This window comes from Macrosteles quadrilineatus, unplaced genomic scaffold (genome assembly GCF_028750875.1).
Source record: "Macrosteles quadrilineatus isolate MER2022 unplaced genomic scaffold, UCM_ALF_1.0 Scaffold_7__1_contigs__length_78375512, whole genome shotgun sequence".
Taxonomy (NCBI): domain Eukaryota; kingdom Metazoa; phylum Arthropoda; class Insecta; order Hemiptera; family Cicadellidae; genus Macrosteles; species Macrosteles quadrilineatus.
Genome location: NW_026542600.1, coordinates 68,356,959 through 68,375,827, shown reverse-complemented (window position 1 = coordinate 68,375,827; position 18,869 = coordinate 68,356,959). Strand labels below are relative to the sequence as shown.

Below are 18,869 nucleotides of genomic sequence, written 5' to 3'. Positions count from 1 at the left end.
TAAAATAACTAACCAGGAAATGTCTTATCTGATGCATATTAACCGTAAGTCCGTAAAGTCGTCACTGTGACGACTTAACTTGACAGGAGACGGGACTAGGGACTAGTGAAAATAAAAACTACATAATTAGTAAATACCGCACGGGCTGCACGGACCGGGATGCTGAATTTTTATTTCAGGATTAGTGTTGCCTACAGTATTATTTTGAGGCTTCTGATTGGCTGAGGGAACATCATTACCACGACGATACGGTTGGTACCTACGGCCTCGGTGGTGTAATGGATAGAGTGCTGGGCTGATGATCCGAAGGACCCAGGTTCGAATCCCACCCATAGCATTATTTTTTTGTATTGGATTTTTTTCATTACTGTATCAACAAGTTTTGTTGGTTTGGTTAGGTTATGACGGTTTAATTTTATAACTAAAACATTATGAAATTTAATTTGACCCATTTATAGTTTTATTTTATGAAAAGAAATATTTTTTTTTGTTAAACCTTCATTTGATTTTTCATTATTAGCAAGTCTGGTTAGTTTGGTTAGGTTATGATAGTTTAGTTTTAGAATAAAAAAATTATAAAATAGGATTTGAGGCATTTATAATTTTATTTTATGAACAGAACTATTTTTCGATTAATAAACCTTCATTCGATTTTTTCATTGTCAGCACGTTTGGTTGGTTTGGTTAGGTTATGACGGTTTAATTTCATAATAAAAAAATATAAAAATTGAATTTGAGGCATTTATAATTTTATTCTATGAACAAAAATAATTTTTCGATTACTAAACCTTCGCTATAGTCAATCAGAAGTCTCTAAATGACGCTGTTGGCAAAATTAATCCTGAAAAACAAATTGTGCGACCGGGATAGTGGTGTAGGGCAGACTGACGTAGTGGTTAGATACACGGGTATAGCGTGGTCGCGGCAGCCTATGGGAATTTATTAAAATCACCTGATATGACGTCACAGACATGGCGTGATATGGTGTGATGTACACACACATTTACATTTTATACAAATCTGGTTTCCTACAAGAAACGCTGTTTTACAAATATATTGAATACATAAAATCATCAAATAGCCCCCCACCAAAATAATTCCAAGCTGCAATATCTCCGAATACTTTAGGACTTATTATTGGACAGTTTGTAAATTTATTCGGACCTTTGAGGCATTATAAAGAGCTACATGAAATATCCAAAATCAATGATTGTGTGTTCAAAATTAGTGTTAAGGCTGTTTAACTTATCCAGTATGCAAAATTTATAATATGTAATTTCGTATATATTTTCCCAGAATCCCTTTTAAAATCAATGCTCTTTTTCTATCCGCCATAGAAAAAGACAATTTCCCGGCGTTTTGTCACTGCCAATTCCAGCCAGCTGTTAGCCAGAGCAGAGCTAGAGCTACCTAGCTGCCTACTGCTTGCTTGGTGCTTGCTGTCAAGTGCATGAGTGGGAAGTGTCAAATGTCAATGGTACTGCTACTGCTACACTGTGAAGTGTCATTTTCAAGAGTGTTGATATTATTGGAGTGACAATATTGACCGAAATTGAAAATGTAGTGTAGTGACAACTAGATGTGATTAGATTACAATGGTTATCATAACCAAAAACAGTAATGGCGGTGACATTTTAATTCCAATTTTCTAGCAATTGAAGACTCAGTTAGGTTTAAATTTTTCTAGGGCTAAACGTGGTTCTTACATAATGTCTCAGTTCATATATAATATTCTGAAAACTATAAAGCTTGCAGGTGATATCAATTCATGTGGCTTTAACGTCTTTAACACCTTGGCAATAGGAACATCGTAAGTAATCCTAGATAGCCTAAAATATTTCATGAAAATATAAGCCATAGTTTATTAACTTACTTAGACCTTGCCTAGTTGCAATGTACAAAAATTCCATATGTTGGTCCCCTAAATTGGTTAGGCTTTTCTGCAAGTATATTGTTGACTTATGTCCTATTTACTGAAGAGGTATAATTTACTGGAGAAACCTATTAGCCTAGCATATAGACTGGTACTGCTAAAGCTAAAGAGTATTTTAATGCTATCAATTAAACTGTGAAAGTTAAAAAAAGTCTCCTAAGTAGCCTACAGTTTTTCAATAAAATCCATCAAGTTATCCTGACAATAGATAGGTCTAGGCCTATTGCCTTTATTGTACATGTTTAGTTTCAAATCAAATTAATTATTCAGCCATTCAGTACAGAAAATGTAGGGTACAATAGGCTAAGTCATATCATAATCATGACAATAAAACACACAAATTGGATTAGAAAACTTACATCATAATAAAAAATCAAACATGCTAAGTTAGCTTACAAAAGAAAAAAAGTTCAACGGAAACAGGATAGATTTTTTAATCAATTGGATACTCCTGCTTACTACCTAATTTTATCATAAAAAATAGTTGTTTAGCCTCCGGATTACTGTATTATACTTAAAATGGTTTAAAATACCTGCATATAGTAATCCTTTGTTGCTGATTTAGGCAACTAGTTTCGGTTCTTGTTTTGAACCATCTTCAGGCCTCAAGGTGTCAAGTGATCACTTCATTCGAAGGTCGTTAACAGAGTTCAATAAATAAAACATATACAAAACACGATACACGGGACGGACACACATTACAAAAAACACGAAAAACACGAAGGGACATTGACAATCGATCGTGACCGGGCTGAGGTAAAGTCTAGACTGGTGGTCAAAGTGGTCTATGACGTTGTCTCTGTCTTCTTATCACCGGTGCGTGTTCATTCATTCGAATGAATGAACACGCACCGGTGATAAGAAGACAGAGACAACGTCATAGACCACTTTGACCACCAGTCTAGACTTTACCTCAGCCCGGTCACGATCGATTGTCAATGTCCCTTCGTGTTTTTCGTGTTTTTTGTAATGTGTGTCCGTCCCGTGTATCGTGTTTTGTATATGTTTTATTTATTGAACTCTGTTAACGACCTTCGAATGAAGTGATCACTTGACACCTTGAGGCCTGAAGATGGTTCAAAACAAGAACCGAAACTAGTTGCCTAAATCAGCAACAAAGGATTACTATATGCAGGTATTTTAAACCATTTTAAGTAATTTTATCAGCTCCAAGGCTATGTAGCTTCAACTACCTGTCTTGAGAGCTTTGTTGTTGAGGTTCCTTAAACCACAAATTTAATCTTCCAGTTTAACTTAAAGTAACTTTTCTTGCTAAGGTTGTTGGATTTTTTTACAGAATTCTTTTTAAGGCTTAAAAATAGCTTTAATATTTGACCACACCGCGGAATTGATGAAGTAAACCTTTTTCTTCTATGGGTTACCATATAACTTTTAGGTGTTTGTAAAACTACATCAATGTATGTATGACCCATCCTTAAACACAAACAAGAGATGTAACTTAGGCTAAATAAATTTAATTTTGTGTTCTCTCCTTCACCCAACAAATACGGTATGATAAATCTCATCCTAGTACTGCATTCAAAAACGTTCTGAAAGAAAATTGACACTCCTGGCAAATGTATAAATATAATTGCCTAATCTGATTACATCTCTGTGGTCTCAGTTGTCAACAAAAAAATTGAAAAAAAATTCAAGTACATTGCCAGTCGATGTATGTGAAAAAGTGTTTGGACTAAAAAATGTGCACAATGGGTGGAGGAAGTTTGGAGGGTGTTCAACATTTGCCCAATGGTTTCCATTGATGGGACTGCTGTTATTCATCAGTCTCGTTTGAAACAGTGATAACAAGTCAAGGGAATTTGGCTTGTGGATCACAATGTGACTGAACGAAAGAGATTAATTATTGACCTAACAGTCTCTGTAAGACTCTCAAGGGCTACGGTCAGTTGTGGAAGCTTGAAACACGCCAATCGGCAAGCAAAGTGCTCTTAAATTCAAACACTTTCTTAATAGAAACTGAGCACCTGCTGCTTACTTGATACTTGTACTGGTAGTTATCCCATTAGTAGCACGGGTGTGCCATTGTCGTCATAGTTTTGGCCTATTCTTGATTCAAAAACTCTTCTACTGAGTAGTAAGGCCTAGTTGTTAGATATTCTTTAAGTAGATTCAAACTTTTCATCATCTTCAATTTCCCTTATGCCTGCTGGAATTCTGTTATATATTCTTATGCATGTAGGTCTTGGTCCATCTATCACTAAACTGAATGGAACTTGTAGTACATGTAACGTTTCCTTCTGCCTTTTTGAGTAGTTATAGATTTATTTATTTTTTGAAAGTTTTCTGGCTTCCTTTTAACTGTCACTGCAGCTTCAAGAATGAACAGAGCAGGCAGTGTGAGTATTTTTAGTTGTAGCCAATAAAAATTGGTTTACAATGTGATAAGTAAGGTACTCTCGCAATTGTTCTTACTATGCGTTTTTGAAGCAAAAATATAAGGTTTGCCAATGGACTATTCCCCCAAAATATCGCACCATAATTCATTATGCTATGGAAGCATCCAAAATAAACTTTCAACAGTACAGCTTGATCAACTATCAATTGCAGCCTACGTACCATGTGAAACACAGCTTTCAGTCTTGCTGCTGTGGCGTTCACTTGGTTCTACCATTTTAAGTCACTTGCTATTGTCAGGCCAAGATACTTAATAGAGTCATCTACAACAATACTAGCTGCCTCAAGGTGAAGTAGTGGAGTTCTTTCAGACTTCTTACGGTTGTATAATTGTATAGCCTTAGTTTTACCCCTATTCAGTATAAGGTCATTTTCTTTACACCATCCGCTCATTTCATTTAGGCCAACTTGTGCCTTGTCTCTTAGCCTACCCAAGCCACTCTCCTGCACCAAGTGACTCACATCAATTATTTTCCTTTTCAGACCCATTTCAATTCTTCCAGTGCTTTCCAAAATATTGGAAAAAGTGATTGGAGAGCAATTAGTCTCGTATCTTGAGTCAGAGGAAATTCTTCCTAAAACACAGTCAGGTTTTCGAAGGGGGTTCAGCACTAGTTCAGCTCTTCTGAATGTCATGGATGAATTGATTTGTGCAAGAGATAGAAATTGGGGTAGTATTGTAACTGGATTGGACTTTTCACAGGCATTCGATTCAGTTAGTTTCGATCTTCTGTTAGCCAAACTGAGTTTTTACCAATTTGATAGTCGATCTGTGCAGTGGTTTTCCTCCTATATCCGTAATAGGTCACAACAAACTCGAGTTAATGATCAGGTTTCACATTTTTTACCAAAAGTGTCGGGGGTTCCCCAGGGCAGTTGCTTAGGTCCTATCCTCTTCCTGATTTACACTGCCGACCTTGAGTCACAGCTTAGTCACTGCTCTGTCCATTCTTACGCCGACGACTCGTACCTTATTTTATCTTACCCTTTGGCTGAGTTTCCTGAAGCAGTCACCCGCATGAATAGCGACTTGATAAGTGTTAATAAATGGTCTAATGATCATGGTCTTCAGCTGAATCCTGACAAGTGTTCTGTTTTAAGAATCGTAAACTACTCTGTGCAAAGCCAACACAACAAGGATACTGATTGTGAAGTTCTTCTAAATGATAAGCCGTTGCCTGTTAGCGATTCATTAAAATTCCTTGGTGTCAAATTGGACTCTAGGCTCAATTTTTCTGAACATGTGAGACACATCTGTAAAACTGTTGTTGCTAAATTATGATTATTTAATAGGTTTAGGTTTGTTCTACCAATGTCAACCAAACTTGAAATAGTTCGTGCTATAATTCTTCCATCTATTTATTATGCTCTTCCCTCTTTTGGTAACAGCCTTACTCAAGAGAATATAAATATTCTCACAAGACTTCAGAACAGTGCTCTGAGATTTGTCTTCAACTTAAAAAGGTCGGATCATATCAGCGAGTATAGGTCAAGGGCAAACATCTTGACAGTTAAACAATGCTGTGATCTTCAAACCGTTCTAATTGTTCATAAAACTTTGTTAACGGAGTGTCCCCAATACATCAGAAGGAAACTGGTTTTCAGGTCTGAGGTGAGCGTTCGCCTCACTCGGCAGGAAGGCTTGCTACACTTGCCACGGGTCAGAACGGAATTAGGGAAGAAAGCCTTTTCTTACTTTGGGCCCCAAGCCTACAATGCCCTTCCAACTCACCTCAAATCAGTAAACCTCTCTAGGTTTAAAAGGGGTTTGAAAGATTTATTTTATACCAATAATAATTAGCCAGTTGATCTAAAATGTATTGTTGCAATAAGTCTAGTATAAGCTGACCAATTACGTTTAGTTTGACAACAGTTGTATTGAAAATCAAAGAACTGTACTTTGAATAACGCTGGCTAAATAAAGACGTTTTTTCATTTCATCAACAGCCACACTTTCCCTTCAGTTAAATATTCAGGTTTTAATCGTTGACATAGATCAGAAACTGGTCTAAGGTTGGGGCATTGCGGCAATCCGGTGTTTATGACAGGGGAAATTGTAGAACGGTAGTTTCTTGTTAGTCCATCAGACCCTGAATATTTTATGGTTACAATCTGGTGTCGGTCCTGTAGATAGGTAGAAATCCATTTGAGATTTGACAGTTTAATTTTAAGTTTACTATGGGAGAGAAGGTCTAAGGCCTTTGTCATGTCATAAAACAACCACAGTGATTCCTCCAACACATCCAGGTTGTCATGTACTGAGACTAATAAATCAAAAATTGCATCAGTTGTTGAACTGTTTTTTCTAAATCCATATTGTTGTGGTTATAAAAAAGGATTTAGTCTTTTAAGAAAAATAATTTCAAAAATCTTAGAAAATGCACTTTGGACTGCCACTGGCCTGTAGTTTTTTACTTGATCTTTCTCATCCTTTTTTGTGGATAGGCACTACCTTGGATGTCTTTAGTTTACTAGGGAAAACTCAATTTTTAAAAGATGTATTTATAATTTTGGCAAGTGGTTTAGCAATTGATTCTTTGCATGGCTTTAGGAGGTAGCAAGGGATATCATCTACTCCAGAGCTTTTTTTAAGACCAACACTATAACTTCTATTAACTCACTTTCAGTAGTAGGCCATGAGCAGAAATCCTCCGCAGCGTCACGAAAAACACCCGGTATCAGAGGCTCCTCTTCACAAGTTCCAGTCAGTTTTAATACCTCTTCTACAAAGTAATTATTAAATATATTTGCAACATAAACTGGATTAGTTAGGCCCGGTTCACACGAGCGACATACCTAGCAGACTAGGCTGACTAGGTTTGCACTAGGTAAGCCCGACTGGGTAGTGCATCATTCGTGCATCATCATGCTGGCCTTACCGTTCAAATGTGTACAGCCTTCTTCTGCAAACTCCCTAGGCCACTTACTTTCTACGTTGAAACACTTTCTGTCTATATCCGCCAACAGACAACATTATTGTGTTTGTTTACAGAGACAAAGCTGTGTCAGTGTGGGAGTGGACTGAGGAAGGTTACAAGGAGGCCAACTACTCTCCTCTGCTGTACCATGACTATGCAGTCACCAGTATTGTGTTTGCTCCTGATGGCTCAGTTCTTGCAACCTCGTCCATGGATGGCATGACATATCTTTTTAATACCAAGGTAACTGAATGTGAAATTACGTATTGTTTTTTACCACATTACTTTACATACTGTGTCATTCAGGTGGGTGGTAATCAGAAGGTTCCCGGTTCAATCACAAGAAAATGTCAGTAACTTTATGATGGTTTGAAACTGAACCCAGGCATCGTTGATCATTGGGCTTTTAAAAAATTACCCTGACTAAATAGATAGGTTGATGAAGTATCTTGGGCTCTGGATGGGTCACAGAGTACGTACCATTGGGGTCTTCTGTGATCTTTCCAAGGCCTTTGATTGTGTTAACCACAGCATAGGCCTACTTTAAAAAAAAGCTTGATGTTTACCAATTTTCAAAACAATCAATTATTACATGGATTAAATCATACTTAGAAAACCGGTTTAAAGGACTGTAATTTTGAAAAATTATTTACCGGTAATATCAAAGTTTCCTTGGGAAAACATTAAAATGGGTGTTCCACAAGGGTCTATCTTAGGACCTTTGGTATTTTTCCTCTATATAAATTATATACCGGTACCTATAAAGTTACATAAAAAATCATCTTATATGCAGATGATACAACTGCAATTATCAAAGCCAAGTCTCATAGTGAATTGGAGTATAAAATTTATCAAACTGTCTTTGAATTGGCAAGCTGGTTTGAAGCTAATAGAATTGAGTCTTTTAATCAAGATAAAACTTAACTATTTACTTTTGTACTGCACAATCTAAAGAAGGTTACAATTCAGAAATCATCTTTCAGGATCAGTTGATACCACTTAGTAACAGTGCATAATTCCTTGGTTTGGAACTGGATATTAATTTTTCTTGGAGTAACTGTATTGATAATATTATTAGTATGGTACCTATACTAAATTCAGCCTGTTATCAAATGCTAGTACTACATAATTATATTGACCTTAAAACTAGAATTAATATTTCCCATGCTTTCTTTTTTTTCAATTATACACCTTGGGATTGAGTTCTGTGGATTATCCTGTGATTCAGCTTAAGTTTTTAAATTGCAGAAAAAGCTTTTATGGATAATGACTTTCTCATATTTTATGAAATATTTTAAATCACTATTTAGGGAATTACAAATCTTAATAATTAAGTTGTTATTGTTCCAAATTTATACATATTGAAAACCTTAGTAATGGTACAATCTAACTATGATTTTTTTTAAATGGCAATTCTGACCAAAGATATAACACAAGGTTTGAAAATAATTTTCAGTTACCAATTCATCGTCTGTGTCTCTTTGAAAAGACACCAACATACATGGGATAAAGTTACGTACAATAAGTTACCAGTAGGCCTAGGTTTATAAAATATAGCCAATACAAAATATTACACTTAAAAAGAATTTGCCAAAGTTTTTAATAGAAAAAACGACTACCATATTAATGAATATTTATTGTAAAATAATTTTAAAATCAAAGTCCAGCCTTTTATTTTTAACTTTAAAATGTAAGATTGACCAATTATGTATTTATTGTAACTTGACAATGTCACTTGTTTTTATAGCCATGCTATGTACGAAGGTTCTTGTTACAATAAAGTTTGATTTGATTTGAGGTTGAGTAGAGTCAGTGGCCCAGTTGGTAGGGCACAGACTTTATCACAGGTAAAACTGTTCCAAAAACTTGTCCCCTTAGTGCTTTACACATCCTAATATGATATTTATGATATATGATTAATTATATTGTAGGCCCTACTCACTTGATTAATGGACTAAAACCCAAACCGGATGAACTGACGTATCCTGAAACTTCTATTTTTCTGCATTCCAAGGGCTAAATTAAGAAATGTTTTGAATTAATTTTGCTTCTTTAGAAATTATTGCTCAAATCATTGATAAAAGCTATATATGTTATATGTATCTAGACAGGAGCAGTGAGAGCCAGTATTGTACAAAGTATTGGTGGAGGAGTACGTGAGAGTGCCATATCATCATCTAATTATCAGTTGCTGGGTACAGTCACCGATGAGGGCTACATCTTTCTTTGGAGTCTTACCAGCTATCAAATACAGCGGTAGGTTCATATCTAAATTAGGTATTTAGACTTAAAGTCATATAGTTTAAATATGAATATATCAAGATAGATTTTCCACTTTCATAGTTGGTGCTATAATATGTCTTATATGCTTAAACTACGCAGCTAACTTCTTTTGCAAAAATCTGTTGCTGGAAAAAATGAGATAGTGTCTCTTTTCAATGGTTTTTGAAAGATTTTCATTTTATTGTTAATAATTATGTGATATAATGATATAATATTTATTTATGAAAATATTAGGGTATAGTTGTATTACATTTATGAGTGTTATGTTTTCTAAATCTAAGAAATACTGATATTAGGACCGACAAATTACGGAATAAGTAGCCTAGTTAGTTTTATCAAAGCATGCTATTGCCATTTAACATCAGCATCATCCACAGATTGTAGAGCAATTAACTAGTTAAAGTCAGTAAAATCTCCAAGATCTTCTAGAATAGTGATGAGCAACACTTAACCATTTGTAGGCCTAAATACTTTATGATGGCTGATGACTAAATAAACAAAACTGTGACAAAACTTCCTATTTATTGCATAAGCATTAGTCATTAGTACTTAGTAGTACTGTTTTGTATTTGCTAGTGCTACTTGAGTTTGGAAGTACTTTTAGCTCAAAAATGTTGTCACTATTGGTTATGTTGAAGAAGATAATGGGACCATAAAATCCTCTAAAGGCCAACACCCCACACATTTAGCATATAATGAAAAGGTTAAATACCTGTTGTGCTGTCAATGATCTGGGTTTTGTATGGCAACCAAGGTAAAAAACCCTGAAGGTTATTTTTCAAGCTAATCAAGTACGGTAGTTACGGAAAGTAAATAAAAGATACGTCCAATATGTATATTATAATATTAGATGTAGCCTATCTTTTACTTACTTACCGTAAATTTTTTAACACGTACAATGCTGATCAAGAAGTTATTAAATCAAGTAGTTGAACAAATCCTCTTCATCTTTGGGGTTATGTAAAGTTGTCATAAACACTTACACGAAAATATTTAACAAAGATTTCTGCCAATTTGTTATACTATTGGCAGACGTGAGTTGTAGTCGGTGGAAGGTGAGTCATGACTAAGCACCCATCGTTACTGGAGCGAGATATGAGTCCCCTCCCACCCATGTCGTCTATGTCAGGTGCTCTCTTCACCCTGCCACTGCCTTTATTATTTTAATGCAGTATTATTAGTTAGTTTTGATTCCAAGGATAATTTGCCTTAGGTCATTGGGAAAATCTGTGGGTCTGTTTTTAGATGATTGATATATTTCAAATCCTTCAACTGTGTTGATGTGTTTACTTTCCTTGCAATAATGTACTAGGGTCAGAGCTCGAAATGATGTCATTCTGTTCACAAATGATGCTAGTAAGCGGCTAGGAGCCTCGTTGCGGCATACACACAAACATAGCTATTACAAAAACTCTTACAATTATTTACGTTGTTGAATGTTTGTTACCCCAGGTATTGGCTGGGTCATGAGGCGTGTGTGGCCTGTCTGGGGTTCAGCCCGGACAGTTATCTGCTGGCCACAGGAGATACAGATGGCACATACAAGCTGTGGCTGGTAGACAGAGCTGTCAGTACTCTCTACATGGTGGATACACTGTGCGGCCATATACAAAAGGACGCTCACGATGGAGGCATACTCGCCCTAGCTTTCTCTCCCAACCATTACACCGAGTGTAAGTCACCTACTTTAGTCCTTCCTTATTCATTGTGCAGTACAGAGCGGACAGTTGAACCTGAATGAAAATTCAGTAGAACCTCGATAATTCAATCCTTGATAATACATACCCTACAGTAAAACCTGCTTTAATCACATTCATAAAAAACTTAGCCTACAATAAGTAGTATATGTAAACCTTAGCAGATCCTTGACTATGGAAACCTTGTTGATTTGACACAAGTACAATGCGTGCAGCCACAACTGTATACATCTGTCAAACCTTGCGTTGTCGGCAAACACAGCTCCACGGAATATCACTGAGTGTGGCACTTCAGGGTTGTGTTGACCTAGGATCCTTTCCCTGATGGCTAGGATAACATGGGAGATAATTTTTATTTACAGAAACATATGTTTTCAAAGGTTTATTGCGGACATTCTCTATCTTGATGGTAAAAAACAATACACAACGTTTCGGGATCTGGAATCTGATCCCGTCCTCAGGTGAAAAAACTTAACTAACACATTACAACTAACAATACACAAACCAAAAATCACCAACAATGAACTTCAAACAAAGAACACATGTTTGTTAGCTGGAAATAGTCAAAAACTACTGCATAATAATTGCTGTGTGTTATGACTGTTAATGAATACTACATTTTGATCAAGGTTTGTGTACCTTAAAGTTTTCTCATAATGGATCTCATTACTTTGATTAAATGCTAGCAATAGTAAGATTTAGTTGAGAATAAGTTACCATGATTTAGATAATTTTACTATGATATTTAAAATCACAAACCTTTGACATTATTTTATTTTGACACGAAACAGCTGATCGACCAGACCAATTTATTTATAAACTAGCAACAGAGCCTGTTGTGGTTAAATACAACGGTCTCTAGAAAAATAACAGTTATGAAATCCGTGTACCACTTTACTCACTAATCTGGTGGTTGCTGGAGTCATCCCCGTCAAACTTTTGGCAGCGAAGAGAAAGGCAATTTATCTGCGCCGTGTTGAGGACCAGGCTTGAACAGAGGAACGCACCCGCACCTAACAGCTGTGGCATGAGAGCTGGGAAGAGGAGACACAGGGACGCTGGACCAGGCGACTGATACAGCAAGTCCAACCTTGGGTTAATCGGCGGTATGAAGAGGTGGACTTCTACCTCACCCAATTTCTGACGGGACACGGCTTTTTCCGGTTGTACCTGTTCAGGATGGGCAAAACCGTGTCACTCGATTGCATATACTAGGCATTCCCGATGATGTGGAATACTTTTTTCCACTGCCAGCGTTGGGAAAGGCCCCGCCTGGAGGCTCAATAGTTAGTAGGACTGCTGTTGGTGGACAAAATCATACCGATGATGACAGAGGGTGAGGACAATTGGACCTGTGTGTCACATTACATCCAGGGTATTCTCCGCGCCAAGAAGCTCGACCTTGACAGGGATACGGTGTTGGTCTTAAAGAATCTGGCCAGAAACGGTGAGAGTCCTGAGGGCTTAGGTCACATGTTAGCCTGACTTGAAGTAATGTGACAAACAATTCCAGGTCTGTGTCCAACAGAGTAGAAGGGTTTTTTACGGAGTAGTCTGATAAATTCAGGAGTCTCTTATTACAGACTGGCTATCTGTGTGCGTAAAAGCATTTTCTCTCCTCTCCCTAAAAAAAAATCATATGTTGTTGAACTACTAGTAGTGGTAGTAGTAGTATTAGTAGTAGTAGTAGTGTTTTGGGTTCACTAGTACTCTATAATAACTCTAAATAGACTATTGTTCTGTTGCCAGTGGTGACGCGGGATTACCAGTTGTGTACAGGAGGAGATGACAACATCCTCAGGCTCTGGGAGGTCAGTGTTGAGGTCGTTGGAGCCAAGGAACGTAAAGCACCCAAGATTACCATCAAGTTCCTCAAGGCACTAGAGGGGCACTTGTCCTCGGTGACATGTGTTCGTTATTCACCAGATGGATGTTACGTAGGATCCACTTCACTAGACAGCTCGGCTCGCTTGTGGGAGGTACATGTTACATTTTGCTTTTTATGTCCTTACGGCATTTGTTTGTACATCCTAGGCTAGATGATTTTTCGTTAAATGTTTTTTTTTTAATCTTGTTGGCTAGGGTCTATCCTGGAACCATTTAACACATTACTTAAGACTAAGCCTAAAGGTTTGAAGCATTATCACACAGTTAAAAGCCATTAGTGATTGGAGGGATTTGAACCTGGGACCTCGGGATCAAAGCTCCACGTTCTTATCAATATCAGCTTGCTTCTTTATTTGAACTGTGTTCATTTAAAGCGTATTTCATTAAAATTATTAAAGGTCTAACGATTACCTCTTCTCTCTGTCCATAGAACTACCCTATATAATCAGTGTCAAAATATTGTGGGTCATTTGAATAAGGTACATTGTTCAAGTTGTTTGTGTCAGTTTTAGACAGTTTTTACACTTTACTTACTCAGGCAAAAAGAAGATTCTTTTGTGAAGCTTTCGCTTCACAAGCCATACAAAAACAATAATCTGGTTTTCAATGCTCCAATTTACCAATTATTTTTACAATTGAAATCAGCTGTTTTTACTGTTCAACAATGGAAATAAAAATGTTAACAGGAATAGAGACGTAAGCTAATGTTGCCGTGTTTTTAGTACTGTAAACCGTGTATTTATTGCACAATAAACATAACCTTGAACTTGAATGTGTTCAGCATCTTTAAGTTAGACTACCAACTCAATAATAGGCCTAGATTGTATAAGTTTCACTTTACCAAGTAGGTTTTTTTATAACAGGTTTGATTTATATTTGTATTAAAAAATTTAAGATTAGGAGAAAATATAATAATTTTAATTTTACTGAAGTCTGTTATTCTGTATATGAGTATTTTTTGGTCGTGATGAAAGGCATCGTTCTCTTTTGAAACTTGTTAAAAATAATTTTCTGTCACTTGTTCCAATTATTCCCATCTTCAGCTTTGCCTTCTAAGTACTCGGCTTCCTCTCGCACTTGATATTCGGCTTGACCTCACACATGAAACTTGAGCGTGAACTGGAAAAATGCCACTTTCGTTATTATACTATTTCAAAGACGCAGTTTTAAAAATGAGGCATGATTAGTATTCAATTCATATTTTCGGAGTGAGTAAAATCTTTCTAAAATATATTTACTTAAGGTACTTTTAGAGTCATTATAAAATTCTAATCATAAGTTTTTTTACAGGTATCCTCTGGAGTCTGTGTTAGAGTATTAGACGGACATAAACATTCTGTGTTTTGTTGTGCCTTTTCACCTGAGTTAGGATTTTTTTCTTCAGGTAACTATGAACTTAAAAATCCATCTATTCATTTTTTTGTCGGACTGTATTTAATAATGATGTGTTTTTTTAATGTGGTGTTGTATGTTTAATACACTTTTAAGATTTTGTTTTATTTAATTTCAACATTATTAGAAATAAGGCACATTACGAGTATATTTCATAAAAAGTGTCAGAATAATATTAATAACTTAAAAACTAAAATAAAATCTTTGTGAAAATCACATTTGAAATTCCTATGGATCAAAATGAAAATACATTTATTAAAATAGGACAAAACTAATTTATTTGAATCCATTAAAGAGTTTATCCAAGTTAAATTTATCACTTGTAGATTAATTTAAATAATATTTTTGGTAATTCAACATTACATGTAATAAACTACCGTCCCAGTCTTGTAAGTGTTGGATTATCTAGAGCCAGCTGTATACTACTACTATGTTGTTTCCAGGCTCCAATGACAAGACAGTAAACGTGTGGCAGTTGACATGCAAACCAGTGCCTGTGAAAGTCCAACAACCCAGTCAGGTAGGCATGATTTACCTTACATTTACTTTATTGATACTTTATTGATTTACCTTATATTTACCTTAAATATATATATATATTATTTCCTATCCCAGTTTCATGAACTTGAATTATATCAGATAACTCTTGTTGTAGCCTGTAGTTCTTGAGTAGGTTAAATACATTTTGTCACCCTATGCATTTTGCCAGCTTGTGTACTGTATTTACTAGTGACCATGTGTGTGTAAATATTTGTTTAAATACAGTGTAGACCATAGTGTTAGTGATGAGAAGGTTTAAGAAGACCCCTGAAGATGTCACACATGGTGAAATGCATAGGGTGACACAAACATCTTGCCTACTTAAGAACTAAAGGCTACAACAACAAAGGTAATGTAAAAAAAAAATACTTGTATCTTGAATAAATATTTCTTAGTTTTTTTTTTGTCAAGATGTTGATTCAACAGTTATTGAAAAACAGCTGATCACTCCCCATTAAAAACAGTTGATCACTACCCATTGAAAAACAGTTGATCACTCAAAAATGCCGAAACAAAATAAAGATAGGTAATTCATATCCTTGCCTGTCTGAAATGAAAAATGATAAAGTGCTTTATTTTAAAATTCGGATTACACATTAAAATTAATGATCCACACATTAAACACATAAGCAACAGCAATGGCCTATTTCACCTTTCTGCCAAGTTATAAAGCATAAACAAAATCTAGCACTTTAAACTGGCGAGAAAAATATACATTAAGTCAGAAACAAACAGTTATAAAAAACAGAACACAAAGAAGACACAATACCCACAATATTTCTTATATTTATATTTACTAACCCACACATTCTTAAACTCAATGTGTGTTTGGGTTTTGTGTTCTCTGGTTCTCTGTACTTCTTTGTAGCTTACCTTTTCTGTAAGCTCCCTTTCTTATAGAGTTTAATATCCTGGCCCAGAGCCTCTCCTTTAACAAAAGTATTAAAAAACAGATTGCCTTAATCAATACTATTTTCCAGTTCTATGTGATTTTGAGTCCATCTGAGACAGATAGTCTTAAAACATCATAAGAAACAACTTTTAATTAATCAATTTTTTAGTTATGCAAATACATTAATTCAAACCTTTTTGTAATAATGCTGTTATGGTGAGTGATAGTACGATTGAGGGTAAGTCTTATTTTAATTTTTTGTTCCAGAGTGAAGATGATCTCGAAGAAAAGGCCATGGTACGGAGATATTTTACTATATTCGATGACATAAAACTGGGCTGTAATGTTAACTCATTAGATTTCAATACACATTTTGATCTCGTCATAGGATGTAGGTGAGTTAAAACAATGACATTTTATTTCAAACCTAGCCTATAAAATTGAGGTTTCGGAATGCAATTTTTATATTGTTTGATGTTTTTTTACAGTTATTTGTGATACATTTTGTGCTAAACTGTATATGGATAGTCTTTTTGATACCTTCATTTCATGAGGTTTCATGAGTTGACTTCAGGTTGGGTTGGATTGTCCGTTTACGTAAAGGGAGAATCAATCAAAGTAACATTTATGTAATCCCATTTTTGTGGAACTAGATTCAAGATGAAAACTTTCAATCTTCAACATGTATTGAAACATGTAATAAAAATAAGTTTTAATTTTTAAGTTTAATCTATATGTTAATTTAGAAATACTTTGTAATACATTTATTTGTAACATTGTTTTGCAAATAAGATGTTGGAGTAAACAATCTTGAATGTTCAATTAGAATCTTCCATGTTACAAATAAAAAACACTTATATATTGCTAATGCAGCACAGCTTGTAATTTAGTATTTGATAGCTTAAGGGCCATTCTAAAATTAAGTGGAATTTCCGCCCAATACTTTAAAAACATTTTTTATAAAAGAATATTTATTTTTAATATATTTTTAAAGTCTAATAACAAACTAAATACATATACACCCTTTCAGGTCAAGAACGAATATAATATAATATGCTATATTATATAAAGTAATTATCCATGGGAGTTACCTCCATGGAGGTTAAATTTTTCTGTTCAGTCACTTGTAAATCCCAACCTATAGATTCATATATCCAGAGCTTATGTTTTCTGAAAGATAACAGGTGTCTCCCAAAAAAAAAGCCAAAGTTAAAATTTTAGCATATGACATGCATTATTTGTTGCACACTAGTATAAAAGGTACTCGCCTTGCGAGAATGGAAATCCTGTTTATTAACAGCAAGTAGGACACATGAGCAGAAAACAATCAACAGAAACCTCAATAAGGCTGCCCCCTTCCTCAAAACTCCACCAATGGACAGTGCTGCTCTCCAGTGAGCAGTTTAATACTTTTATATATGGTCCATGGAGGTTACATCCAACTCCGTGGACAACTTTTGTCTTTAAATTAAGCTAGTTAGATATTTTTGTAAAAACTGTTAAGATGGTGTTAAGTCTAGGTTACATCTTTTATTACTGATATTGAGAAGTTGTTATATAAATAAATGATCTTTTTTTCATAAACCAAAATAATTTGTCAGTGTTGTAAAAAACATGGATGGGGACATTCCACGGTGGTTACATTTCATGTACTTTGCAGATTTTATCTCTTAAAAATCAAATTATTTTAATAAAATAACATTGGGATCTCTTAAATACACTGTTGCTTCATTTATAAATAAATATCATGTTTATATCAATTAGTTTTTTGGGTTGAAAACATTCAGGGACAAAAATTCCACTCAATTTCAGAATGGACCTTAAACAGGTGGACTAACTAGTAACTATTACCAGCAAAAACCAATAGCGTTTTGGAACAAAACTGAAGTCACAGTGCATCAATGACCTAGCATTTGCTGCAGAGGATTTTTACTGGTTGTATCATTATTTAATTTTTTATTTCCAGTGACAAGATGGTGAGGCCTTTTGTCCGAAGAGGGACAGAGTTTAAAGAGAAAAGCTCAAAGCCAATGAAAGGTCACAGCTACTCAGTGGTAAATGTTGAGTTTTCCCGATGCGGCAGATACCTTGTTACTGGTTCAATTGACGGATCCATCATTGTCTGGAACTATGCGGTGAGAAATATTTGAAACTTTAATCAACTTCTTCACTTCTGTTATCCATATTTAAATCACACAGTGAAAATAAAACTGGATTTCCTTTTTTTCATCTCGACAAAAGCCCTTATAACAAACAGTAAAGATCAAATTTATAAGCAATATTTTTCTGTGATAAACCTCTTAATTTGAAAACTTTTGTTGTCTCTGGGCCTGATGATGACTGGCGTAACTGGTCAAAATCAATCCATACCAACACTAGTAAATTTAATATTTATTTACCAACATGCTAATTAACCAGTCAGTACATAATTGATTTTATATTGATTGCAAATGTAAAATTTTAATACAACCAAGACAAAATTAATTTTTTCAGTAACCAATCGCAATTCATCTTATGTATGAAATTAAAAACTCTCCTAATATGAACCTTGAAAACTTAAACAGTGTATATGTATTCTGTGACATAATAAAATTCAGACGATTAGAGCAAAAATGAACATGTCAATCTTTTATTGACAGACCGGAGAGATGATCAACAGACCATTTCAGCTCAGTATCCAAGGAGGACGAGCTGCTAGATTCTCCCCAGCCTCTGATTGGTTGGCTCTAGGAAGCAACGATGGCAAAGTCTACTTGTGGTCCATTAAAACTCAAGCTATCTCTTTGTACGTATCATCTGTTAGTGTCTTAACTATTCAAATACATTCTGATTTATCTAATACATCCTTCAACGTTCATGCCAGCGGGATGTATTTCTCAAGGTAGTGTATTCATATCCAAAGCTACTGGTAG

General features: G+C 35.2%; 1 protein-coding gene across 2 annotated transcripts in view; it reads left to right on the top strand.

Annotated features, from left to right (window-relative positions):
- The first annotated feature begins 1,463 nt into the window (after nt 1-1,463).
- Nucleotides 1,464-18,869, top strand: part of LOC128997992 (WD repeat, SAM and U-box domain-containing protein 1-like) — a 34,581-nt gene continuing 17,175 nt past the window's right edge. For both annotated transcript variants that reach the window (XM_054423889.1, XM_054423888.1), the window contains exons 1-10: nt 1,464-1,810; nt 7,341-7,509; nt 9,374-9,522; nt 11,002-11,222; nt 12,996-13,225; nt 14,424-14,517; nt 14,969-15,045; nt 16,225-16,352; nt 17,924-18,092; nt 18,597-18,742. In XM_054423889.1, the coding sequence (XP_054279864.1) occupies nt 1,710-1,810; nt 7,341-7,509; nt 9,374-9,522; nt 11,002-11,222; nt 12,996-13,225; nt 14,424-14,517; nt 14,969-15,045; nt 16,225-16,352; nt 17,924-18,092; nt 18,597-18,742 (1,484 nt within the window). In that variant the 5' untranslated portion in view covers nt 1,464-1,709. The remainder of the gene's footprint in view (nt 1,811-7,340; nt 7,510-9,373; nt 9,523-11,001; nt 11,223-12,995; nt 13,226-14,423; nt 14,518-14,968; nt 15,046-16,224; nt 16,353-17,923; nt 18,093-18,596; nt 18,743-18,869) is intronic.